General features: G+C 43.2%; 3 protein-coding genes across 3 annotated transcripts in view; 2 read left to right on the top strand and 1 right to left on the bottom strand.

Moving 5' to 3' along the window:
• Window positions 1-27,538, top strand: part of TMEM150A (transmembrane protein 150A) — a 156,336-nt gene that overhangs the window by 103,363 nt on the left and 25,435 nt on the right. The gene's annotated exons all lie outside the window — the stretch shown is intronic.
• SFTPB (surfactant protein B) lies at window positions 4,818-14,035 on the top strand. The gene is made up of 11 exons (XM_075276139.1): window positions 4,818-4,866; window positions 6,271-6,401; window positions 8,090-8,161; window positions 8,772-8,891; window positions 10,411-10,560; window positions 11,017-11,103; window positions 11,213-11,396; window positions 12,084-12,235; window positions 13,295-13,375; window positions 13,459-13,566; window positions 13,924-14,035. The coding sequence occupies exons 1-11, from the start codon at window positions 4,818-4,820 to the stop codon at window positions 13,957-13,959; spliced, it is 1,170 nt and encodes a 389-aa protein (XP_075132240.1). The 3' UTR covers window positions 13,960-14,035.
• USP39 (ubiquitin specific peptidase 39) lies at window positions 15,995-27,451 on the bottom strand. The gene is made up of 13 exons (XM_075272929.1): window positions 27,355-27,451; window positions 26,300-26,375; window positions 26,119-26,213; window positions 25,891-26,027; window positions 25,584-25,736; window positions 24,984-25,209; window positions 23,207-23,281; window positions 21,838-21,905; window positions 20,787-20,975; window positions 20,176-20,318; window positions 17,851-17,986; window positions 17,020-17,106; window positions 15,995-16,454 (listed from the first exon to the last, which is right to left on the bottom strand). Exons 1-13 carry the CDS (start codon window positions 27,410-27,412, stop codon window positions 16,407-16,409), a joined length of 1,491 nt encoding a protein of 496 aa, XP_075129030.1. The 5' UTR covers window positions 27,413-27,451; the 3' UTR covers window positions 15,995-16,406.

The raw sequence follows: 27,538 nt of genomic DNA, 5'->3' as shown, positions 1-27,538 counted from the left end.
GGATGTTACAATATTACTGAAATGTATGGAATTTTCTGACTCTTGAATTAAAGAGTAACCATCATTTGGTTTTATCTCCCATAAATAGTATATGATGTGAGAAGTACCGTAACTTTGTAATATATGTTGTTAGAGAAAAATGCTGTTCCTATCAGGATTCTATCCCCCCTCCCCCTACACTTATCACATTCAATTCCCTGCCAAAATCAGTCTTGAGAGAGGTAGAGCTGAAGATTGACTATACAATCACTGAGGAATCAAGTTAAAGCTGACCATAGAAGTCTATGGAAAGTGAAATGGGAGGAGAGAAAGAGAACAGCTGTAGAGTGAGGCATAGACTTGTACAAAGAGGCTGCTGCTGCTTCTAGTAAGTGTTTTATTGCTTCATTCCACAACTAAATTCACAGGTACACCAACTACTGCTGCGTATTGTTCCCTTTCCTGCTGCTTCTGGGTATGTGTGAGAGATATAGGGGAGTTCCGCTTCTGTGTGTGGTATATGGGAGCTATCATACTCGGTAGCTTCCTTTCACTCCGTACCTGAGCTAAAGGATATATGTAGCCTACAGAGGGGAGGAAGTCCAGATAAAACTCATGCAGTGGCCATGCATATACATATAGCAACTTTTTTGAAAATGTATGTAGGAGATCACGTCTAACACTACTGTACCTTCAAGATAGGATTCTATCACTGCTCAGAATGTCAGAATGACGCAATAAATCAATTTACAGCCTCCTCCTCGTCCCCTTTCCATAGACTTTGGTGTGAGGCTGAATATGGAGATGAATTCTACACAAATAAACAGTCTGAGTAAAGATAAGGAGCAGGAAAGTGTGCAATAAGTGGAGAAGGAGACAGATTTCTCCAATAAGATACTGTATATTACAAAGTTTTCTATATTCATTTGTTCTATTCACTTACGAAACGTAGTGTTATAATTGGAGGTACACTTAAAGAAGACCTTTCATATCCTCGCAGGTTGGCGGTATTATATACCGATAAAAAGCTGGCAGTGTCCTGAATTCAGCGCTCTGTCAGCTTTGCTGGAATATGCCCGGGTGCCGGAGATATCGGTACCAAAACTAATAAAACTGATATCTCCAACACCCGGGCGCACACTGTCAGCCTTCTAGCGGTATATAATACCGTCAGAGGACATGAAAGGTCTTCATTAAAGCTTTTCTAAATGGCAGACAAGCAGGTACATTAAGAGTTAACTGAGATGTAATGCAGAAGGAGCTGACACAAGATGTTTGCTTGGCACTTGACAAAAGAACTTATTTCTAAATCTATGAGGGTGCTTGACATGATGGTGTAGGAGGTTCCTAATGCTGTGTGTATAGCGGGGTAATGACAAAGAAACACCAGGTTACGTCACTATGTAGAAAGTCAAGGCAGATATTGTATACAGGGGCTGTCATGTGATGTTTAGAAAATGGAGGAACATACCTCCCAACTTTTGAAGAAACGAAAGAGGGAAAAAATGTGCGGTGTGTGTAACGCGCCGCAGCAAATTTAGCCCCGCCCACTTTTGTGTTGACTCCGCCCATTCTCATTAATTTTTCATGTGCCCGCACACAGTATAATCCTCCTACAGTCACCCGTAAATTATATGTCCCCCCTCTATCTCTCCCCCAGTTTCATATACACCCTTCTTCTGCCCCCAGTTTCATGTCCCCCCTCCATCTCTGCCCCCAGTTCCATGTCCCCTCCATCTCTGTCCCCAGATTCATGTCCCCCTCATTTCTGCCCACAGTTTCATGTCCCCATCTCTACCCCCAGATTCATGTCCCCTCCATCTCTGCCACCAGATTCATGTCCCCTCCATCTCTGCCACCAGATTCATGTCCCCTCCATCTCTGCCACCAGATTCATGTCCCCTCCATCTCTGCTCCCAGATTCATGTCCCTCCATCTCTTCCCCCAGATTCATGTCTCCACATCTCTGCCCCTAGATTCATGTCCCCTCCATCTCTGCCACCAGATTCATGTCCCCTCCATCTCTGCTCCCAGATTCATCTCCCCTCCATCTCTGCCCCCAGATTCATGTCCCCTCCATCTCTACCCCCAGATTCATGTCCCCTCCATCTCTGCCCCCAGATTCATGTCTCCACATCTCTGCCCCCAGATTCATGTCCCCTCCATCTCTGCCCCCAGATTCATGTCTCCACATCTCTGCCCCCAGATTCATGTCCCCTCCATCTCTGCCCCCAGATTCATGTCTCCACATCTCTGCCCCCAGATTCATGTCTCCACATCTCTACCCCCAGATTCATGTCCCCACATCTCTGCCCCCAGTGTCATGCCATCCTCTCCTTCAATTGCCCCCAGTTTCACGTTCCACCTCAGTGTACACATTACACTTACCTTCTCCTCGCTCCCCCGCCGCTCTCTCCATGCCCCTCTCTCTCTCACACACAGTTATAGGCGCGATGTGATGTCATCACATCGTGTCTACACAGCCAGTAGGCGGCGTGCAGCGACGAAGCAAGGAGCTGAACTGTGACAGCTCCTTGCTTTAGCCGCGTATGTGTTCAACTCAGATCTGCGTCCTCTGGATGCAGATCTGAGTTGAAATCGGGACATACCTCCCTCCAACTGGGACCGCGGGACACGTCACCGAAATCGTGAATGTTCCGCGGAAATCGGGACGGTTGGGAGGTATGGAGGAATCAGGATATGTGCCCCTTACTGGACATCAAAGGATTCAGTAGAAGGATTTTATGGTGGAGTTGCTGGATACTTCTCAATAATCAATATATCAGAAAGATTCGGGATTAATTGGTTAAAAATTAAATCTTCATTATTTACTTTTACTTCAAGTGACTTTTTAGTCTAGATAATATCAGGTATGTGTGGTATTATCCTGGCTCAGTGGTTACTATGCTGGCTCAGTGTGGTATTATCTTTGCACGTGTGGTTACTATGCTGGCTCAGTGGTTACTATGCTGGATCTGTAGTTACTATGCTAACTCAGTGTGGTACTATGCTGGTTCAGTGGTTACTATGCTGGCCCAGTGGCTATTTTGCTGGCTCAGTGGTTACTATGCTGGCTCAGTGGTTAGCGGAGATATAAATGAATCCTAGCAATATTATAAATGTGGAAGTTTGTATGTTTGTTACCAAATCAGGGAAAAACGGCTGAACCGATTTGGATGAAATTTAGCACATAGTTTGTAACCTGAATTAACACATAGGCTACTTTTTATCCCAGTAAATGACATGGCTTCACGACTGTTAGCAAGTTATGTATCCTACTAATATTAAAATGCTCTTGCCAGCAGGGGAATCGTTCAGCTAATTGCAGCTTGCTGATAAAATCCAGTCTGTTATCTCTCTATGTAAACACACAGATAACACTGAGTACATTCTTTACAAGCATCTGCTAATTTGTCATAAAATTCTACAAAAACTAGGGCTATGAAGGTACCCAGAAGTCAACAGACTTCTCAAGCGGAGCTGAGGAGGATTGACAAAGCTAGGTGTCAAGCGGTTCTTAGAGCAGCTGAAACGCTGGAGCAGACAGATCATCAACTCCAACAACACGCTCATTATATGGCAACCCAGTGAGCTGCTGAGATGCTGGAACAATCACAGACACGACACAAGGAACAAGTTCAGCGGCAGGCCAACTTGATAGCTGCTGAAACACCAGAGCAGGCGGATCATTGACGCCAATAACATGCAGATGAAGTCACGGGCAGAAGCAACCGAAATAATACAACAAGGTACAGCTCTGAGCTTCCATAGTTACATGGCCAGCTTAGTTAAAGGAGATTTCCAGGATTATGATATTGATCATTTTAATGGAACTGAGCCTCAAACAGACTACTGGGAAGCAAATGCTGCACTCAACTGATAGCTGAATGGTGGGGGTGCAGATGTCAGAACAACCCCAATCTAACACTGATCACCTGTCTTACGTATAGGACATCAAACTTTAAATCCTTGAAAACACCTTTAACAATATGTAAAATCAAAGTTTAAGGAAGGAAGGGAGAGATAGATAGATAGATAGATAGATAGATAGATAGATAGATAGATAGACGGATAGATAGATAGATAGATAGATAGATAGATAGATATTGAGATGATATAAAGTGATTGAGAAAGATAGATACCGTAGATAGAAAGATATATACATATGGAGACAGATAATAGATAGATAGATAGATAGATAGATAGATAGATAGATAGATAGATAGATAGATAGATAGTAGATAGATATGAAATAAATATAGACATAGATAGTTACATAGATAGATAGATACAGATAACTATAGAGAGATAAATAGATACACTGAGACTGATAGATAGATAGATAGATAGATAGATAGATAGATAGATAGATAGATAGATAGCGAGATAGATAGATAGATAGATAGATAGATAGATAGATAGATAGATAGCGAGATAGATAGATAGATAGATAGATAGATAGTAGATAGATATGAAATAAATATAGACATAGATAGTTACATAGATAGATAGATACAGATAACTATAGAGAGATAAATAGATACACTGAGACTGATAGATAGATAGATAGATAGATAGATAGATACTAGACAAATAGATAGATAGATAGATAGATAGATAGATAGACAGACAGACAGACAGACAGACAGATAGATAGATAGATAGATAGATAGATAGATATTAGTTAGATAGATACATAATTTTGGAAAACCTAATCTGTAAACACAGTATCAGAGTAGGAGTGGTACATTATTCTGGGAGTGCCAGTAGCACCTCTCACTCCTCCCGTCCAGGTATATAGGGTCTGCAGGTAAGGGACACTGCCCATTACAGCTATCATGGAAGGACCACGCCTGAGCCTGGTATGTCTCCTGTGCGTGATCGCAGGTGAGTGCTCTCACTGTGTCCTATGATGTAGAATTGATAGAATTGCTGTTTCCATTTTTGGATGTGTGAGGACTGTTCCCATGAAACTGATTTTTATTGTCACTCCCCGGATGGGTTGGGGGTCTCCACAATGTCCTGTGATCTGTTTGATTTTCAGGCTCCTCAATGTAATGTTGATGGGATCGGTGTCTGTTTCGTTGTTGACCATCCCCCCTTCCTGACAGTTCTATGAGTTGGCTTTCTGTTAGTCCAGTTTAGGGTCAGGCTTCAGGCTGGTCCTTGTGTTGTAGGTCTGGCTTAGTTTGGTCACTATTGATTCCTAGAGCAATGATGTGGAAAGCCATGATTCGTCTGTCCCCAAGCTTTTACATCCATGAACTATAACGTTACTATTCACATTATTAGATATGAAGATCTTTCCTATATCTTCAAAGTACCAGTCAAACACGTCATCCTTGACCAATGGAAGCTTCTACTTATAAATTCACCATCAACCCTAAAATTGATCTTACACATAAGAGTAAAGTTGGCTGAACTTGGCAATTTTGCCGGACCGTCTGACTACCTCATGTATATAGTGCTGTGCTGACTCTTCCCCAATATTAGAGAAAGGAAGAATCCAGTCCTTTGTTTTCATGGAGAGGTGTCTGATATTGGCTTATTGTGTCCATACACCTTCAATAGCAGTGAACTCTCCGCCCATTTGACCAGCAACTATTACTACTTTGTCCGACCTCTCCAAACACAGGCACGCTTGACCAAGTATGCTTGTGTTCTCACAAGGGAAAGGGAAATAACCTGCTACCAGGCATCTCTTGTAAGAACAAAGAATCGGACATGTTGAAATCCAGCAGTGCTTTTTTTCTGGTTTCACAACGGAAAGACAAAGACTTTTCGGGCAGCGCTGCTTTCTGCACATTCCGGTAATCTATGAAGGGGGGAGGTGGAGATAGAAAAGACACCCTATATAATTGAGGTTCCTAGGCTCTGCTACTCTGTCCACTTTTAACATTCCTATGTTTGTAGATAAGAGACTAGAAGTGCACAGAATGAGGCAATAAATCAACCAGTCAGCCAGAGAATGCTACTCCACCCTTCCCTTCTCCATAGAGTTCTGTGTGTAAGGCTGAATACAGAGACAGATATAATATAAAGAAGTAGTCAGACTGAAGATAAGGGGCAAGAGAACAACTTTAATAAGTGCTGAAGGAAATGGAAATCCATGATAAGATATATTACAGAGTTTCTTATTTTCACCTGTATAATTCATTACAATTCAAGAGTTGTGTATAACTAGAGGTTTGCTAAACCTTCAGTATAGAAGAGGGTGTATACTTCTTTTTAGCAGTGCAGGCTCCCTGTATACTTCTTCTGTGAGTATATTGACTACATATGTCTCCACAGTTGTGTCTGGCAAAGTCCTGGTGAAGGAGGAATGTACCCAGGGTCCAGAATTCTGGTGTCGGGATCTGGAGACGGCTGCTCATTGTGGGGCAGTGAATCATTGTAAGCAGAATGTGTGGAAGGAAGACGTGGTAAGAGCGCAGTCAGGAGTGGAATCACATCATATCCCCCCCCAAAAAAAACAAAAAAAAAAACCTTCATCTATGATCCCCTTCAGGACCAAGCCATTTTTTGCATTTTATGTCATCGCATACTATATTGCCTGAATTTTTTGGGACAAGTTGTAGTGTTTAATGGCACCATTTTGGAGAACATACAGTAATGTGTGCAAGTTTTAGGCAGGTGTGAAAAAAATAGAGTAACAATGCTTCCAAAAATAGAAGGGTAAGGGTGGGTTCATACCAGCTCCCGAACTCCATTTTTTGATTACCATCTTCTGCAGATAGACTGAAACCTGGCAGACAGTGTCCGGCCGTGAGCGCTTGTGAGCGTTTTGTGCTCTCCGTGGCGAAATCGTTTTTTTTTTTAACCGAACACAAAGTCCTGCATGTCCGACTTTGTGTCCCGTTAAAAAAAAACAAAAAAAAACTGGTTTCGCTGCAGAGAGCACAAAACGCTCACAAGCGCTCATGGCCAGACACTTTCCAAACCCACTCAAATGAAATGGGTTTGAAAAATGACTGCAGGTTTCCGTCTCTCCTGTCCAGTTTCGGGCAGGAAACGGAAACCTGCATAACGGAGACCGGGCGCAGATGTGAACCCGCCCTTACTGGTTTATTTTGTTAACAAAAAAAAAAAGTCTAAAATCCCTTCAATATTTGGTGTGACCTTTGCTCTTTGGAGAAGGAGTCCTGGAGGTGATAATAGGGCCCCAGAGAGCCCTGATCTCCACATCATCCAGTCTGTCTGGTATTACGTGAAGAGACAGAAGGATTGAAATGGTCATGGTGAATGGTCCTCTTTAAGGCTAGGGCTACAGAGAAACATGTGCCCATGTGATATTAGAGGAAGTCTACTGCCACTAAGACCGCTTATAAACCATTTACATACTGTTGTAGGGGCAGTGTTGTGGCCAAGTGCAATGATGCCACTAAGAAATGTAACTTTCATTCCATATGCAGATGAACTGTTGGGTGCACTGAAGGCAGGTCCACACCTACTGGAGCACCATCTTCCTTTTTGGTTTGCTGAAAAGTGCCATCCATGAGACATGACAGGCTTTCTTTTTTTGGGGGACGGCAATGGGTGATGACTACAAAAGATAATGTGTGACCCCCACTCATCACCCGAGTGCACTCAACACCAGTAAGCTATGTTCGCTACCCACCTCTACAACAGCATATAAGTGGTTTAGAAGTGATTTTGTTAGTGCTGGTAGACTACATTTAAGTTGACAGCCATTGATAGTGAATTTGGTTGTTGGTTAGGTTGCAGGGCTGGATTCCTGACATCTGTTTGTGGCATTTGCAGGTCACAATGTCACCATATGTGTTGTCATTAGTATTGTGACACGTGAGATCTTATGCCAGGAAACTACAATTTGATGTGTATTCCTAGCTTAAAGGGAAACTCTGACACAAGGTATACTTTCCCTTATTTATTAGACACTCTATATATATTCGGACATATATAGATAGAATTCTTACCGAAATGAATACAGGTCCATATTGTCCAATGGTTTCCATACCCCTGCACCTCCAGTGCTAATCACGGGCTGTTGGATCTTCATAGAGTTTTCAGATGTAGATTTGCACCAGTTTCTATTGCCAATATGTACAATGCCATATATCTGACTGATTGTGTCTCTTCCTCTGTGCAGGATGTTCAGTGCATGCAATGTAAGCAGCTTGTCACACTCCTCATCAGCATGGCAAAGTCATCCCCGATCCAGGTATAATACCGGCCTATCACCTACATTGGCTTTTCACCAGTTGCAGAACTTCCAGTTAACTCTGTTACATCTGGATATGGACAACAGGGTCTTATCAATATTGCCTAACATTAAATTTGGCTTTTGTTCCTGACAACAACCAATCAGAGCTCATCTTCCATTTCTTATACCACTTTGGAAGAATGAAAGCTTTGCTATTATTGGTTAGTTTTATGGCTGGACAGTTTTGATAAATGAAGTCCATAGTGTTTACGTCCATTGTTGAACACCATGTTATAGTTATTAATTGGGATTGTACCCTTGCCACAGAAACTGCCAAAAATTGGCGGAGAAAAAAGTCCTTTTGAGAGGGCTGAAACCCGATGGACATCTGGTGGACTTCATTATAGTCAATGGGGTCCACTGGTGTCTGTGTGTATCCACGTGAGATCCAACCGTGGATCCACATGGGTCCAACTGGACCCAAATGACAGAGAGGCCTAGCGCAGGTGTGAACCTAGCCGTAGAGTACAAGATAACTTTCAATGATGTTATAATATATGATGTGAAATACAGCAGGTAACTAGAATATTCTCATTATTCTTATGAAATCTCCTCCATCTGTCTGCAGTCTATTATCAATAAATTTCTACACGAACAATGTGCCAGGATTCCTCCATTTCAGGAAGAGTGCATTAAGATGGTGGACGAGTACAAAGATGTATTGATAACTGTTCTGGAAAACCAGTTTGTAAGTAGCAGCTGTAAAGCCTTCCAACCTACCGCTTCATTCAAACTGGGGGGTAAAAGACCCCAGCTCTCTACTCATACATGTAATGCCAGACCCTGTGGATAGGTGATAACTAGAAATGAGAGAGTAGTACTCGATCGAGTAGGTATTCGATCGAATACTACGGTATTCGAAATACTCGTACTCGATCGAGTACCACTCGCTGTTTGAATGTAAAAGTTCGATGCAGAACCAGCATTGATTGGCCGAATGCTATACAGTCGGTCAATCAACGCTGGTTCTTCTCCTACCTTTAGAAGTCTTCTCCGTGCAGCTTCCCCGCGGCGTCTTCTGGCTCTTCATTCACTCTGCCAGGCATCGGGCCTGGGCAGAGCCGACTGCGCATGTCCGCTTGTAGTGCAGGCATGCACAGTTCACTCTGCCCAGGCCCGATGCCTGGCAGAGTGAATGAAGAGCCGGAAGACGCCGCAGGGACGCTGCATGGAGAAGACTTCTCAGAGGATCCAGCCCGACCCTCACTCGTGGACTTGGTAAGTATAATTTGATCGAACGTTGGCTACCCCTGAAACGAGCATTTTCCCCCCATAGACTATAATAGGGTTCGATATTCGATTCGAGTAGTTGAATATTGAGGGGCTACTCGAAACGAATATCAAACCTCGAACATTTTACTGTTCGCTCATCTCTAGTGATAACATCTAAACCTGGTCCAAACTAACTTAGGCCTCATGCACATGAACATACTTTTGATCTGCATCAATCATCTGATCCAGCCATGCAGCTATTCAAGTAATAGACACAGAGATGTGACCATGTCCACTGTACAATGGTGGCACCTGGGAACTGCAGCACTGGTCCTATTACTTCTGGCACCAGCTGCCGCCACATTCCGATTGTTTGTGCACCGTGCCTCAGTCCCCGGAAGCCCTGCACCCCATGTAACCATTGAGGCCAATCAGCAGCCTCAGCAGTCGCATGAGAGGGACTAGTGACATCATCGGTCCCTCTCCAGATTGACCTCAGCCAGGAGCGTAATTTGAGGGGTTGCACAGGGTACAGTCACACTGTGGCCCAGGAACCTTAGGGGGCCCATAAGCACTGGTATCAGTATTGAGATTGCAGCTTCCATCTGGCCCATAAACCAAGGAGACCCACAGATTACCCCTAACCACACTAAGGTGGATGAAACTCCTTAGCACCCGTAACCATCACTATCAAGAATTCACTGTATGGATGAGGTAGGGGGCCCCGGACAAAAGATTGCAACGGGACCCACAAGTCATTAATTACACCACTGGCCTCAGCAGTCACATGGTGCTCAGGGCTTCCGGGGACCGAGGCACAATGTGTGACCAAATGGACTTCCCCTGAATTTGCATTTACTGCACAACCCCTTTAAGGTGAAAGCTTGGCCTACTCGATGGTCAGAGTCAAAGCCACCCAACAATTTGTACCTACAAGTTTTAATATGGAAATCTGGTGCTGATATTAATCATTAGAAATAATCCTCATCTTACAGAATCCGACTACAGTCTGCACTAAAGTAGGAATGTGTCATTCTGACGAGACACTTCATTGGAAATCTGATCACTCGGCTGAATCAATATTAGAAAATTTCTTACCTCTCGTACAAGAGACTATTCAGACCATGCATACCAAGGCGACACAGGTAAGAGGAGATATTAGATACTGTACACACACATTCCACTTGTCCAGATGTTTTGAATAGGGAGGGAAACAGCTGATCCTAAAAGCATTTTACATGTTGAAATCCAACAGCTCGATCCTTCTATCCCCCAGCATCTGCCATCCAATGATATCGGACAGACTGATATACAATAGATTTATATGATAACAATAAATGTATAGGATGACAATAGATGAAAATTGCATGTTTGCCACTTCAAGTCGCACACCATGACTTTGTCCTTGTAACAGAGGGCTTGTGCAAAATTGACACATTGCACACTTGTGATCACACACGCACACACACACAACATGACGGAGGTCTGTTCAGCCACATAGGGGCCATTTGTTCCCGGCACAGTGCTTGATTTTGGGACATTCACACCTATACACCATACTTGCACTTTTCTTATCATTGTGCTATACGTCTGTTTCACAGGAGATGAAGGAGGAATGGCCAATCCCAACGCCACTTTGTTGGATGTGTAAATCCTTTGTGCAAAAATTCGAGCTGGCAATCCCAAAGGTAACAACAAAAAGACCTTTGTCTGTCCAATACTCTGCTCATATAGACCAGTGCATAAAAGAGTATATATGTATACAGAACTAAACGCTGATATGTTTCCCGTATACAGGAAGCCATTGCAAAAGGAGCGTCACAGCTATGCCATGCACTGCCAGCTAAAATCGCCGGGGTCTGCCAGTGCATTGTTGAGAAGTATACGATCATTATTCTGGACACGATATTGGGAAAGCTGGGACCAAAGCTGGTGTGTGGACTGTTATTCATGTGTGCAACAGGCGAAAACTGTGCGCCAGGTGAGTGCAGCTACATCTACAGGGTCTTGTCACTGGGTATAGTGTGCCCTAAACCTAAGTGCAAACCCACAGAAATGTAAAAACTGTACATTATAGAATCAGAAGGGGCACATAGACTATTACAAATTGGGATCCACTGCACCTCATCCCCATTCCACTCATACGCCCAAAAAAAGAGAGGAACTTATATGCAAAGCTCTGGCCCACTTTCCCATGTTGTGAGATTTGTGTCAGTGAGAGTGTCCCACCCCCGGTGGGTGGTAACATTTAGGTAAACTACCCTACAAGTAAGCTTTGGTATTCCATATATTAATCTACTAGGTCTCTTCATCAAGCATGGTATGACACAATTTCTGAAGGCAAGCATATTTATACACAAAAAGGGCAAAGGAATCAAATTTTTATGTATAAGTAAGCTTGCCTTCAAAATTTTTCTGGTGGTAGGTGATCTCCAGAGCGGTGGGTGCCCTACCCAACCACAGCCCCATTCGTAATGGCGGACAAAAAGCTTGTTTTCTCTGTCTTGAGCAGTCAGACACAAACCAATATGCATGTTACCCTATGGTTAGAAGATAACTAAAGATGGGTAAACCCTTTTAATGAGCAAACTAAGCAGCAGCCTTAAGGGGTTAAGTTAGTAAAATAAGTGACCTGGATTTACCTGTTAACATTTTGTTCCCTCTTCAGAGTTAATGCCAATGCTGGAATCAGATATAACCTGTGACACTTGTTTGGCCATCACCTCCATTGTGAAGAGTACAAGTGGTGTGAACATGACCCAGGAGGGAATCAGTATGGCCCTCTCCAAAGTATGCACCTCCTCAAAGGACTGGAAGGAGGTAAGAAAAGTAGAGAGTAATGGTGGACCTATAAGAACTGCAAAGGTGTTGATATCTGCTAGAACAGGGGTAGGGAACCTTTGGCTCTCCAGCTGCTGTGAAACTACAACTCCCAACATGCTCATTTCACTTCCATGGGAGTTCCAAGAACAGCAGAGCAAGTATGCATGCTGGGAGTTGTAGTTTTGCAACAGCTGGAGAGCCGTACGTTCCCTACCCCTGTGCTAGAAGGACAAGGGTATACGGAGTGCTGATACAGATATTTTGCAAGCCTTTCCCAGTCAAGCAGACATCGGCTGGTATTCATGTGCCCTCGTTCACATCTGCGTCGGTAATCCGTTCGGGAAGTCTGCATTGGGACACCCCCTCCCCCCCAACAGACTACCAAACGCATTGGCAAGCGGTGTGCAGTGAAAGCACACAGACGCCATAGACTAAAATGGGGTCCGTGTGTTTTCCGCATGGAACATGCGGACAGAAAAGTAGTTCACGATCTCCTTCTTTGTCCGCATGACTTGTGCGGAAACCGGGCGGAAAGCACACGGACTCCATTATAGTCTAAGGGGTCCGTGTGCTTTCACTGCACACCGTTTGCCAATGCATTCGGTAGTCCGTTCAGGGTTTCCTCATGAGGACTGCCCAGAATGGATTACTGATGAAGATGTGAACGAGGCCTAACTCTTCTGAAGTCTAAGAGAGTCTCTGTAACATTGACACTTTGCTCTATGTGCCTGTGCTAGGGGTCAGGTATGGTGTGGGTCCTAGAGGTGGGATAGGGCCTCTAACCTTATTTCAGACAGCAACTTCTAGAGTCTACAGCATGTCATACACATTAGATATATGACTGGCTAAACATCTAATGGAGATGTCTCCTGATAGCAGATGTAGATGGGGAGAAGGGTTCGACATGTTAAATATTAGCAGCTGAGCTGATACAGTCAACATGGCGTCACCTAGTTGTCATATTTCATAGCCAATGTAAATCTATGTTTTTGTTATGACATACCAATTCAGTATAGGTTTCCTTCCATATACATGATATTTCTTCTACATTCTTAGTGTTATGCATTCATCCAAGAACACCAGACTGAGCTATCTGATCTTCTCCTGAAACCTTGGGACCACAAGATCACCTGTCAGGTATGTCCCCCCACCAGCCAAAGGCATTCTGTGTATAGGTGAGCAGTACCTATAGCAATATAATCCTTATCTTTTGTCCACAGACATTAGGTGCTTGTTCTTCTCCTTCTAAGCCCATACATGAGAACACTGCATGTGCAGCAGGACCCTCATACTGGTGCCAAAACCTGGACAAGGCAAGAGAATGTAAGGTACGTGATGCTAAAGCCAAAAATGCGTCCCCGTCTAGGTCAGTGACAGATTTAGTCCAACAGCCCAAGAGGTGAAATATGGGAAATATTCCTTTATCGCTGGGCCCACGAGGGATTTGCTGGCGGCGAATGTGCTGCGATTTACTGATCTTATCCACGTGCTATTCAACTGCAACATGTCAGTGTATATTGCAGGTTTTCACTACCTTTGCAATGTGGCCATTACCCTGTGAATTGCACAGTAGAGAATAACCCGCAGTCCCTTCCTGTGCGCACCCAACCTAGAAAGCCTCACTGTTATAGGAGATTCTGCAATATGTAACATACCATATAATAAATACACCCTTTATCTTCCAGGCTCTTGGCCATTGTCTAGAACATGTTTGGAACTGAAGCCTGAATTGTGCGCTTTCATTGTACCAAGTCCTTTGTGAAAGTTCCTCTCCCCTTCCTGAGAAATAAATGTCTGTCTATTACAACAGCTTCCTCTTCTACCTTCTATCCATTGTTTTAGAGTGCCACTATTACTGAATGAAATCATTTCTGTTGTCAAAGTATTGATGGACATCAGTACAGGCCATCGATATCAGATCACTGAAGTCCAACTCTGCACCCTTGCCACTTGTTTGATGGGGGTGTTGCAATTGGTGCAAGAGTTGCGACCTCTCCAGTGTTTACACTGCTCCATCTATCTACTTGGTACCTATATCATAGCAGTGGGTGCTTGGTATTATAGCTTTATCATGTACACCATTATATTGCATCTTTATTTCAACATTTTGAAGTCCTATCATTAGCATCGGGTCACCAATTTGTGATCTGTGGTGGTTTGACACCCAGGAACCCCTTATCGATAAACTGGTCGAAGATGCTGCAGCTTTTGGGTGAGTGCTTAATACCAAACACAGTGCTATACTCTGTATGGTGGTTGTGCTTGGTTTTGCAGATCAGCCCAGTTGACCTGAATGAAACTGAACTGCTGCTGTACAAGGACTGGTCAGTGTGATATCATTGGCACAAACAAGAGCACTCCCAGTTGTCAGTCCGCCATCGAATGCATAAGGACAGGTCATCCGTATGTCAATCCCACAAAACCCCTTTAGGCTGGGGCCCCACGGGACGTAAATGCCGCGATTTGCCCGCAGCAGAGACAGTGCGGGAACAATCGTGGCGTTTTACAGTGCAAGCAAAGGGAATGGGATTCATGCGAATCCCATGCCCACTTTGCGAAAGAAATCGCAACTCCGATAAGCTGCAATTTGCAAAGCCGTTGCGGCTTTGCAAATCGCAACATGTCAATTATATCTACGGAAACGCTGGCGGCTTTCCCGTAGATATAATGTTAAGAGAAAGTCCGCAGAGGAAAACTCTGTGAACTTTCTCTTAAAAGCGCTGCGGAAAGAACTGCAATGCGTTCACGTAGCGGTTCTTTCCGCAGCGCTTTAGTGCTGCGGATACGGCCCGTGGGGCCTTAGCCTAACGCAAGATCATTGGGACCTGATGAGAATCAGAATAAAAGTGATCCTGGATTGTCCGACAAGTCACAGAGTATATAAAACTCACTCTAAGGGAAGAAACCTTTTAGAAAGACAGCCCAAAAGAGAATGTGAACATAAATTGGCCAACATGACTTTGGTTTCACATCAGGGAAGGTTCCTCGATGGTTATCTTCACAAATCTTGTGTTCCTGGGTTCACACACACCTTTTTTTCTGGAAAAAAAACACCACAGCAATCCCTGATGCAGTTTTCTGAGCCAAAGCCTGAAGTGGAACCAGCATGGAGAAAGAAGTACAAGTCCTTCCTTTATATTTCCCATTCCTTTTGAATCCACTTCTGCTCTGACTTGAGAAATGCATGAAAAACTACAGTGGCGGTTTCCAAAATATTCTGAATGTGGAAACACCCAGAAACCTAAGGATAAGGGCACACATTCAGGTTTTCTGAACCAGTTTCTGAAGCCAAAACCAGGAGGGAGAGAAAAGATAACACAGATGGTAGTTTTTGAAATCTCCTATTTTTGGCTTTCTCTTCAAAAACTGCATAAGCACTCTGAGTGGTCAACCTTACCCTAACAGAGTGTATACAACTAGTATATAGATGCTACTGAGGAAATCTCTAAGTCCCCATTTCTAGTACCACTTTTTTTTTTTTTTTTTGCAGATTGGGAGCCCCATATAGGGATCACAATGTACTTTTTTTTTCCCTATCAGTATGTCTTTGTAGTATGGGAGGAAATCCTTGCAAACACGGGGAGAACATACAAACTCCTTGCAGATGTTGTTCCTGGCGGGATTTGAACCCAGGACTCCAGCGCTGCAAGCCTGCAGTGCTAACCAATGAGCCACGGTGTTGCCCCCATTTCTAGTACAACTTCTAAGCAGCAGAATGAGGAGTCACACAGACAAAAGGATTAGAAGAAAACAGGTTTAATGGTCAAAATAAAAAACACCATTCTTCTAGACATTTGATATAAATATATACAGTCACACAGTGTACAGGAATCGGCGGACAGGTGGAACAATAATGGTGGTGCTTATTTCTCTAAAACCATTAGCATACAATATGTATATAGGGTCTCTCCCACCACAACGCTGACAACTAGGCTGGATATGTTTTGGACGTGGCCGGTAACCAGCGATGAAGCCGCTTCCAGTCCTGGTGCCCAGCGGGAGAAAAATGGAAACTGGTACCTAGCACTAGATTCTGTTTTTATTTTGTAAGTATGGCAGCGACAGAGAGGGGGATGAAGTTGGGGGAACTGGACACCCACCAAGTTCTCAGTCCAGTTTGCTTTATGGTTCTCCTTCCATTTCTCATGGCTGTAGGTAGATGTGCGTTTCACGCTCCCTCTTGGTTCTGTTCACCATCCTCACGTCGCTTCCAAATCTGCCGGCGAGGAAAAAAAAAAAATCATAGTTATAAGAGCTATATATAAAATTGGTATAAAATGATACAGTGCCCACCTTCTCACCTGGAAGCACAGACTTTAGGGGTTGAGTAAAATTTGATCCATGAACCAGAATCTAATCTGTGACTGCGTTTTGCCCCGTAACTTGACACGGCTTTAGCATTTGGAGTCAATACTGCCCATTATGTGGCACATGGAGTATTTCCATTGCCCGACACCCCACTGCTGTGCAGATTAGACTTCCATTGTCACAATATACTTGTACATATGACTGGAGGCTTCTGTATTAAATACTGCTCTTAGATCTAGTATCCATTTGTTATATCAACACTCAGACATCTTAGTCTGAAGTATGAATTTTCTTATATCTCTTCATACTCCATCGACATTCCCCTGGCATTATTCAGACATAAGGAGACCTCTTCACATCTGAAGTGCATAAGTGCCTCCATGTAGGGTTATAGTTTGGACTTTATGGAGTGATGTCTTCATCCAACCTCATCTACTCTGTAACCATGTCAGTGCAGGAACATAAACACCTACCTGAATATAAGCTTCTGATAGAGTGATCATCTGGGGCAGGATGTCGGTGACTTGTAAGTCCTGCAGTTCATACCATTTTCCGGTGCCCTAAACAAAGGTGATGTAGAATTTAGACAAGATTCCCATTGCATGTCAAACTGATAAGAGTAACCTTGTATTTTTATGATTTAGCCTAAGGCGCTGTTTACACTACACTTGAGCTTTTCTATTGAGAGGATTTCTCAATATATGATGAAGTATAAGCAAACAGTAGCATACATGTCACCATAGGCATTAAAGTCTAACTCCCTTTTTTTCCCCAGTTTTGTAATATACTTTATTATCCTATCTAACTTCCTTTTTATCATAAAACAGACTGTAACATTCTCCAACCCTGTAAATGAGCAAAGTCTGTACACAGTTGTATTGTGAATATGTAGAGCTGAAGCATTTACCAAAGAGGGGGAAGGTTACTTCAAATGGCTGTATCTCTGGTTTTATACCACCTAAAATGGTTCAGATGAGATTCTCCGCTTTCATACGCTGCCACGACTGAAGTATGACATCTACTGAAGAGAACTTTCTGGGCATTTATGCCAAATATGCACTGCAGACGCAGTATGACCATAGGGCTAACAATGTCAACTTTGATTGCACGTGTTACATGTGAGTCTGGAGGAAGGATTTCAAAGTTTACGTATTGAAAAGTTCTGCATCCCCCACCCAGATTTAAAACTTTCTATGACAACTTCAGTCATATAACACAACACCACAATCTGCCTACACTGATGCAGTACTGAAGAGGGTGGTGACAATACATTAGTAAGAGAGTGACAGCCACGGTCTACTCACGTGATGGAGAACATGGATTCGGTATGCGCCTTCATTGGGCTTCCCATCATGCACTATGTTTGCTATAAGATCATATGTTGTATTCTTGTGCGAGGACTGAAACTCTTCTGCCAGATACTCCCGTAGATCCACATTCCTACAAAATGGAATAAAAAAATGGAATAAAAAATGTAGATAGATCTATGTACCAACCTACTCCTATTTATTTATCGGTCAGTAAGTCATTACAACTACAGACAGTGCGGTACTATAGTATACAGCACCACAAGAGCAGTGCGGTACTATAGTATACAGCACCAGAAGAGCAGTGCGATATTATAGTATACAGCACCACAAGAGCAGTGTGGTATTATAGTATACAGCATCACAAGAGCAGTGCGGTACTATAGTATACAGCAACACAAGAGCAGTGCGGTACTATAGTATACAGCACCAGAAGAGCAGTGTGGTATTATAGTATACAGCACCAGAAGAGCAGTGTGATATTATAGTATACAGCACCACAAGAGCAGTGTGGTATTATAGTATACAGCAACACAAGAGCAGTGCGGTACTATAGTATACAGCAACACAAGAGCAGTGCGGTACTATAGTATACAGCACCAGAAGAGAAGTGTGATATTATAGTATACAGCACCACAAGAGCAGTGTGGTATTATAGTATACAGCACCACAAGAGCAGTGTGGTATTATAGTATACAGCACCACAAGAGCAGTGTGGTATTATAGTATACAGCATCACAAGAGCAGTGTGGTATTATAGTATACAGCACCAGAAGAGCAGTGTGGTATTATAGTATACAGCACCAGAAGAGCAGTGTGATATTATAGTATACAGCACCACAAGAGCAGTGTGATATTATAGTATACAGCACCACAAGAGCAGTGTGATATTATAGTATACAGCAACACAAGAGCAGTGCGGTACTATAGTATACAGCACCAGAAGAGCAGTGTGATATTATAGTATACAGCACCACAAGAGCAGTGTGGTATTATAGTATACAGCATCACAAGAGCAGTGTGGTATTATAGTATACAGCACCACAAGAGCAGTGTGGTATTATAGTATCCAACACCACAAGAGCAGTGTGGTATTATAGTATACAGCACCACAAGAGCAGTGTGGCATTATAGTATACAGCACCACAAGAGCAGTGTGGTATTATAGTATACAGCACCACAAGAGCAGTGTGGCATTATAGTATACAGCACCACAAGAGCAGTGTGGTATTATAGTATACAGCACCACAAGAGCAGTGTCGTATTATAGTATACAGCATCACAAGAGCAGTGTGGTATTATAGTATACAGCACCAGAAGAGCAGTGTGGTATTATAGTATACAGCACCAGAAGAGCAGTGTGATATTATAGTATACAGCACCACAAGAGCAGTGATATTATAGTATACAGCACCACAAGAGCAGTGTGATATTATAGTATACAGCAACACAAGAGCAGTGCGGTACTATAGTATACAGCACCAGAAGAGCAGTGTGATATTATAGTATACAGCACCACAAGAGCAGTGTGGTATTATAGTATACAGCATCACAAGAGCAGTGTGGTATTATAGTATACAGCACCACAAGAGCAGTGTGGTATTATAGTATACAGCACCACAAGAGCAGTGTGGTATTATAGTATCCAACACCACAAGAGCAATGCGGTACTATAGTATCCAACACCACAAGAGCAGTGTGGTATTATAGTATACAGCACCACAAGAGAAGTGCGGTATTATAGTATACAGCACCACAAGAGCAGTGTGGTATTATAGTATCCAACACCACAAGAGCAGTGTGGTATTATAGTATACAGCACCAGAAGAGCAGTGTGATATTATAGTATACAGCACCACAAGAGCAGTGTGATATTATAGTATACAGCACCACAAGAGCAGTGTGGCATTATAGTATACAGCACCACAAGAGCAGTGTGGTATTATAGTATACAGCACCACAAGAGCAGTGTGATATTATAGTATACAGCAACACAAGAGCAGTGCGGTACTATAGTATACAGCACCAGAAGAGCAGTGTGATATTATAGTATACAGCACCACAAGAGCAGTGTGGTATTATAGTATACAGCATCACAAGAGCAGTGTGGTATTATAGTATACAGCACCACAAGAGCAGTGTGGTATTATAGTATACAGCACCACAAGAGCAGTGTGGTATTATAGTATCCAACACCACAAGAGCAATGCGGTACTATAGTATCCAACACCACAAGAGCAGTGTGGTATTATAGTATACAGCACCACAAGAGCAGTGTGGTATTATAGTATACAGCACCATAAGAACATGCAATTTACTCACGTGATTGGAAAATTCACAATAGTTGGGTTTTTCTCCACGAAAAAGTTGTTCTTAGTAAAACGCTTTATACAGAATATCAAGTATGGAGGGAGCTTGGTCAACTGGAAACGCTTCAGGAAGTTCTCCTTGTAGGTCTTGTACTCCTGTAAAGACATGTGTGATTCCTAAGTGATGAACTTCCAAAGAATTCAAGACATCAAGGGAAAGTATACACGAATAGCGTCTGAAGAAATATAGGACACGGCTCACTCTGTTAAATGAGATACTCAGGATAAGTGCCTGAAGGTTAAGGGTCTGATCTCTGGGATCCTCCAGTGATTAGGAGAACAAGGTCCTGAAAGTGCCCAATGTGCCCGCATGCCTGACCACTTCATTTGTCTCTATAGGAATGTTGTACATCACTGTCCTAGGAGTGAATCTAGTGCTGAGCAAGGATGTGCCCCGCTGATCCATTCACATGGAGCACTAGACGTGAGACATATACAGCCAGGGGTGATCTGATAATGGGCCCCATGGCTAACCCTTGTTACTGATGCCGTGCCCATATAAAAGACAAATGCAGATGGGTATAAATCATACATACAAACAATAAGTTTGCATTTTTCCTGTACCTTCTCTGTGATGCCATTGAACTTTGCCAGGATACTGAAGAGGGGCACTTGAGGGATGATGAGCTGCTCTTTCTCATCCTTGTAGAGAGGGGCAGTGGGAAGATCCAGAGTCAGGTACATAAAAGGAGACTCCAACATTTTCTCCTGGTATTCTTCATTTTCGAGCAGTGCTTCCTTCTCCTCTGCTGGCTGCAGATAGAAAACAACAGTTATGTATCCTAAAAGGTCTGTCTCATCAATGCCATCCCCTTTAAAGGAGTGATGGCAGGTAAATATCTATGAAGGCGACAAAGAAGCAACTCAGCGCTCAGGCAATTCACTGTCACAACTGGAGAGGGTCGACCTCCGGCAATCAGAAAGCTATAGCATATACTATAGACATCACTTTACAAGACAGGACTACTTCTTAATATGGAAATCGGTCAGTGACTAAATTATTGCCACAAGTCTGGCCTCAAAAATATCTGCAGGAAAAATGAGCACAGCGGACTATCCTACAGCTAGACTATTATATTAGGAGGAAATACGCATATCCAGGAAGTGAAGTCATCTTCTGTCTGGGCATATGGCCTGCAATAATCCAAGGCGCTCACAATTTCTGCTGCAAACCAAGTTATTTGCTAGAGCTCCCGAAAACAGGTAACAGTTTGCATAGGACACTCCCAACCACAAAGTAGGTCACAATGGACCATAAGCAACACATAACCTATGACACTGCTGTATCATTGTGTAGAATGGAAAATGTCTCATGTCCAAATGAGCAAACAAAATTTGTCCTGTTACCGGTACATCGGCTTCGTGTGTCCTGTGAATATTTTAGACTATATTTAGTCGAAGTTGTAGAATCTATTCTCATGTAGAACCTTAATTTCTTAAAGGGACGCTACACATCTTCTAGCAGAATGTCATAGATGTTCTCATGAATATTACTTCACCTCATGTTTCTTCCCTCAGACCTCCGTCATACACCCTTCAGATAAGATTGGGGCTTGTATGTCGCTGATATAAGTACATAACACCCGTCATTTGTGTGCAGTTTGTTAACCCTTACCAAATCTGGATGAGGAAGCTTCTTGGTGAAGATCCGCATTGATCCCTGGAATACGTCTGTTACAATGGCTGGAAAAAAAACAAATATATAAAAAAATCTCGCCATTAAATTATGTAAAATAAAGCTCAGCATGGAGTCGCTTTCTGTTCTGTACACATAGGGTTATATGGCAAAAATCACCGGTTCCTGTGCTCTCTGCTGTTATAATAAGGGTACCCCTGTGTATTACTGCCATTATATACAGCTAACCACATGGGTACAGTAGCCGTATGCACATCACTATGTGGCAATACCTGCTGCTCATGACAAGGATACTTGTTGGACGTCAACTAGTTAAATTGATTTGTATTTGAGGTCGACACCGTGAAACAGGAAAATGATCTTCTCTATTCTACATTGGTAAATATCCTGCCATCTAAAAAAACATGAAGTGGTTGTGTCTGACTGGGCAGGCAATGGATAGCAGCATGATGTCTTGTGACAGAGCTCTAATCAGCTAGGTAACATGGAGGGATGGTGGACGAGACCGTGATCCGAGACAATGCAGCAGGGGGTTGAATAAGACACGTAGCAAAGTCTTACGATCCCTAACAGCAGCTATTAGATATAGTAAAGTGTCTACTAGGATGCGCATCATAAAATATCGCTTTGGAGAAAATGGATCATATTGAGCAGAATGCACTTTCTCCAGAAAAGAAAAAAAAAAAAAAAAAAAAAAAACTTCTTCTTGGAGCCAGTTATACTAAGATCACATCTGTGCCGGAGTCTCCAGTGGCGCAGAAACTGCTAGGAATCTGTGGAGAGAAAAGTTCTGCGCGGAGGAGTTTTCTTTCTGCTGCTTTCAGTATGAAAACATTATATAATCATTATAGTCAATAGAGTCCACCAGTGTCCATGGGAATACGCTATTTTAGCAGTCAGGCTCTCCGTCATTCGGGACCCCAGTGGAGCCGAATGACGGAGGGCCCAGCAGAGATGTAAACCTAGCCTTGAAAAGACACAAGGAGTTTCATAGAGGCATCTGCCATGAAGCATGCAGAACTTGCGATTGTTGTCAAGAAGCCCCCGGGATGAGTAGCACTGTGGCCCAGTGGTTAGCACTGTAGCCTTGCAGTGCTGGAGTCCTGGGTTCAAATCCTGCCAAGGACAACGTCTGCAAGGAGTTTATATATTCTCTCTGTGTTTGTGTGCGGATCCTCCGGTTTCCTCCCACACTCCAAACACATACTGAAGCCCCATGGATCATGAGACTTCAATTCCAAATTCCAAAGGCTCTTCAGCCTCAAAGTCATTGTCTATCTGGGCCCTGGGAATTATCTTCATCACTATACCCTGGATGTATATGCACATACTGACAGGATTTACTTACTTTTCTTTTTCTTGTTACCGCCAAGAGCAGAGTTTAAAGCGTTTAGGAACCAGGAAAGAAAATCGACACCGTCACCTAGAAAACAAATGATAATAATAAGATATGATGTTCTATACATGAAAATCTATGGACACATCCAAAACCATTTTGCTGGCTTCTTCTAGGTGTTCCATTGCTGATGGGAAGAACACATTGTTAATAGGGCTTCTAGATTTACAAATAGGGGACTAACTTCAGGTTGCACTTGCACTATCTTTCCCCTTGCTGTTGTGCTATGCTTGTCTTTGTGCTCTTCTAGGTGCTGTACAGTACTTATAAGATACAGCAAAAATAAGAGAAAGCCATCGGCAGCTAATGCCCACAATAAACAGCTTATCCTCAAACATAGGAGGACAGTGCATGTAGTTCTGTAGTTGGAGAGTTGCCCTTGCAGCCCAGGTATTGGGGTCCAACAGCCCTTCTGGCCCACGCCTCAGGGCAGGACAGCCCACAAAGTATATGTAGTATACACACAGTAGTATAGTACAAGTAGTGCAAACAGGGAGGGAGCAGTACAGTACATATAGTACTCACAGTAGAGGTAGCACAAATACAGAAGTACAGTAGATACAGTGAACACATGGATGTCACAATCAGATCAAGCAGGTGAATGTGACAGAACTAAAGAAGCTTTATCTAACGGAAAAACAACTCCCTGGCCCACATTTACTAAAGGTACTTTCAACAGAATTTTATCATACTGTAAGATTAGACAAATTTATTATCGATTTGTGCTGAAAACAACTCATGCTTGCACCTTGCTGGAAACATCTCCGGACAGGGTAGGCGCAGTTTTAGTCTTGAAATCCACCAAATTTAGTATCATTTTCTGTCACAATGTAACAGTCTAAAGCAGTGGTTCTCAACCTGTAGTACGTATACCCCAAGGCTGGCTGAGAACCACTGGTCTATATTACATGCTTTACCGCATTCCTGCCCACCAATGCCAAGACTGGATGGCTGTGTATGGGCAAAGGCGCCATACTTAATTTAGATGCACAATGAGCGCTTCCCTCAGTACCGACTGAGGTGCTTACTTCAGTTACCCCTCGTTCACATCTGCTTTTGGTAATCCGTTGGGGAAATCTATCAAATGCATTTGCAAGCGTTGTGCAGTAAAAGCACACGGACCCAATAGACTACAATGGGGTCCGTGTGCTTTTACAAATGCATTTGGTAGTCCGTTCATGGGGGTCCCCGAACAGATTACCAAATGCAGATGAGAACGAGGAGTACTCGGGCAGCAAGGGGTGAGCTGCATTCATCACTTGCAGGCATCAATCCAGGGCAGGTAGACCTGAATGGAGTGCAGGATATGTATCACTCAGTGTAGGATCACATTGGGGGTCATTATGTTACAAGTAGGGGAACTGTTGGATCCATTATGTCACCCATGTGGGGGGACTGTGGGGAAAATGTGACTACATGTGAGGGTATTTATAATACATACAGGGGCAAAGAAGGAGCCATTACATAACTGTTGCAAGTCTGCTATAAGAGATCACTACGCTGAGGGTACTCACTCGGGGATTGTTCTCACTAGGAGGTACAAAGCTTGAAAAGCAATGTTCAGAAATATTGGTCTAAAATAAGCCAACTAAGAGTTAGCTTTAAAAGATAAAACTGTAACTTACCACACATAAATCCCCACAGTAATGAACTTGGTTAATGTTGGCCAGTGTCTAGGCCAGGATTCTTTATTAAACGCATAGAGTGTACAGCACAACTCAGGACTCACCCTGTTTAGTGATCTGGAAGGTCTTCTTGCTGCAGAGAACCACAGCCTGCAACATCTCATGAGGGGAAACATGGGCTTTAAAGTTTCTGGGGTTCCACAATTTACGCATCAGCTCTCCAAACCTCTGCACCAAGAGGAACATGATATCCCCTGGGGGACGCTGGATGCCACGGTAATTCTCTTCCTCCAAGAAGTAGTTCCTCAGTGGGGGAACATTGGATAATGCCTAGAACAGACATGTAAACATGTATAAGAACAGACATGGTACAGCGTGTAACACATCACATTCTGAAGGGGTTCTCAACACTAGAAAATATTTATCACACGTCCTCTTTCTGAGAACAGGTTATATGTCGTTTGGTAACACACTATAGCAATGGTTTCCCTCAGCTATTGCAAAACTACAAGTCCCAGGATGTCCCGACAAGATGGAAGATATAGTTTCGTAACCAGTACTCTGTCCTATGTCGGTCTGCTGTAATATCAAACCTCTCCAATACTTGTAAAGTATATTAGGGAATTGTTATTGACGCAATCCCCCAAGTTTTGTTTCATCAAACATCATTCCACCCTCTATGAGTGTAAGATTGTTGCACTCACCTGCAATACAGCATTGGCGTAGTCATTTGCTTTGATGTTATTGAGGCCCACAATGCCTGGTAGGTAGGTGGTCCCATCGTAGGCCCGAGACAGCTTGGCTTGTTTGTCTAGATTACTGATCTGAGCTTTAGTGAATGTTGGCTTCAACACATACTGAGGAGAAAATAGAAAGTATGAGCATTGAGAAGTGTGAGCCTTGTGAGACCACTTCAAGATTGAAAGAGCTCTGCCTTAGATCTCCCAAATTTAAGGGGTTCACCCAGGAGACAAATTGTCTTCAAATCAATACAACACTGAAACAACCTACCGTAATGTCTTCCAGAGATGAATCGATGATTTTGTAGTTGTCGGGCAGACAATAAAACATAAGGGTGTGTAGATTCAGGAAAACATGATGACTAAACTGAACGCTGTGGATATAGGCATGAGACTTCAGCCCCCGACCTGTAGGTAGAGAACATTCAGGAATCACATGTCAGATTCTCCCCCCCAGGACAGTCACTAGTCCACTAGTCATTGGAAGCCGGGCACTTACCCTGGAAGTATTTGCCGCACACCAGACAGGCATAGGCATTAATATGGGACAGGGAAATAGAGCACAACTTCTCAAAGTCAAAATCCAGGACGCTCCTGTAAGAAGAATCCATCATTACACAATAGAAACGTCCAGAACTTTTTAAATTACTGTTGTTTAGCCACTTCATTGTAACACCGACCTGTTGATAGTGTCCAGATACGGGCAATGTCTGCTGCGGCGGTCCTCAGGCTCATTGCGGCTGTACTTGGTTTCAACTGAAATATATGATGCAGGTAGTTTAGGATTCACGTATAGATGACTTGATTTACCTCAATGTTTCCTTATGGGGGGGGGGGGCAAGACAAATTACAAGCGACCATTTGACCATTGTCAGAGGTTGGATTTTTTTTGATGGTCACAAGGATACATGTAACTCTGTGTATACAATCCGGATTTTAGCCTATGTCCTATTCAGGTTCCTTCTCACTAACCTGTAAGTTTATGGATCAATGGAAAAAAACTGTGGGTAAGAGATCAGATATGTTCTATTGTGGCTTGTTTTGTGGACCATTCTAGTCATTGGGTTCCTGAATATGCCATCTGTGTACTATCTGTATTTCATGGACCCAGAGACATAGAAAAATATACAAAATGTTAAAGACTTCAATGGGATGTGTTGTGAATGAGCAGCGCGGATCACAGTATGGAAACATTATCAAGAGCTGCGATATCTCAGTCGCAGTGATCCGTAGGGGTCCCTGGTGTCACTCCCCTGTAGATCTTATATTGATGGTCAATTCTAGGGGTAGCAATACTAGAAATCAAGTAACCCTGTTTAAAAAAAAAAAAAAAAAAAACTGATGTGAAAGGCGAAGTGCGAACAAGGCTTTATATTGGCTTAAAAGGCGTCTTCCTACGATTACTAGTTATTGCCCTGTTGTCAGGAATTAAGTTGGAGATCAGTGAAGGTTTGATTTACCTTACAATAGTTGATGTTCCCTGCTGCTCTCCATAGTGATCTACAGTCAGAAAAGTCCTGACAACCTGCCTCCTACAGTCCACCCCAAGCACAGGGTGCACCTACAGCAACCAATCACAGGCCACCTTACAAATAACCACATCAGTTCTGAAAACGAAAGCTGAACACTTATTGGCTGCGGCCAGTCGTCTCCTTAGTTCTGCCACATAAGAAGGTAGCCCGAGACCCGCAGGTGACCCTCCAGAATAACCGCAGTGTATATGTCCTGTACACACCTGCCTCCTCCTCCCAACTCTCCTCCGCTTCACGTTTCAGCCGTTTCTCCACGCTCATCCTGCTCACACCAGCACCGTAGCGTGCCGAGCCTCGACTCCAACAGAATCCCCGCCCCTTACACATTCAAACATTGATTGGGCAATGAAGAATAAAAACGAGGCTTGAAGCGCAGACATGATCTAG

The sequence above is a fragment of the Leptodactylus fuscus genome, chromosome 5, assembly GCF_031893055.1.
Source record: "Leptodactylus fuscus isolate aLepFus1 chromosome 5, aLepFus1.hap2, whole genome shotgun sequence".
In the NCBI taxonomy this organism is placed as follows: domain Eukaryota; kingdom Metazoa; phylum Chordata; class Amphibia; order Anura; family Leptodactylidae; genus Leptodactylus; species Leptodactylus fuscus.
This window is presented reverse-complemented; position numbering and strand designations above follow the sequence as displayed.

What these genes read in the sequence shown, in the direction of transcription:
- SFTPB (XM_075276139.1), top strand. Translation starts at nt 4,818, where the DNA reads ATGGAAGGACCACGCCTGAGCCTGGTATGTCTCCTGTGCGTGATCGCA. An exon ending in CCTCAAAGGACTGGAAGGAG is followed by an intron (nt 12,236 to 13,294) that starts GTAAGAAAAGTA and finishes CTACATTCTTAG; the next exon opens with TGTTATGCATTCATCCAAGA. An exon ending in ACCACAAGATCACCTGTCAG is followed by an intron (nt 13,376 to 13,458) that starts GTATGTCCCCCC and finishes TTTTGTCCACAG; the next exon opens with ACATTAGGTGCTTGTTCTTC.
- USP39 (XM_075272929.1), bottom strand. Translation starts at nt 27,412, where the DNA reads ATGAGCGTGGAGAAACGGCTGAAACGTGAAGCGGAGGAGAGTTGGGAG. An exon ending in ACGCCAATGCTGTATTGCAG is followed by an intron (nt 25,210 to 25,583) that starts GTGAGTGCAACA and finishes TGTCTGTTCTAG; the next exon opens with GCATTATCCAATGTTCCCCC. An exon ending in CTTCCAGATCACTAAACAGG is followed by an intron (nt 23,282 to 24,983) that starts GTGAGTCCTGAG and finishes TTTGTTTTCTAG; the next exon opens with GTGACGGTGTCGATTTTCTT.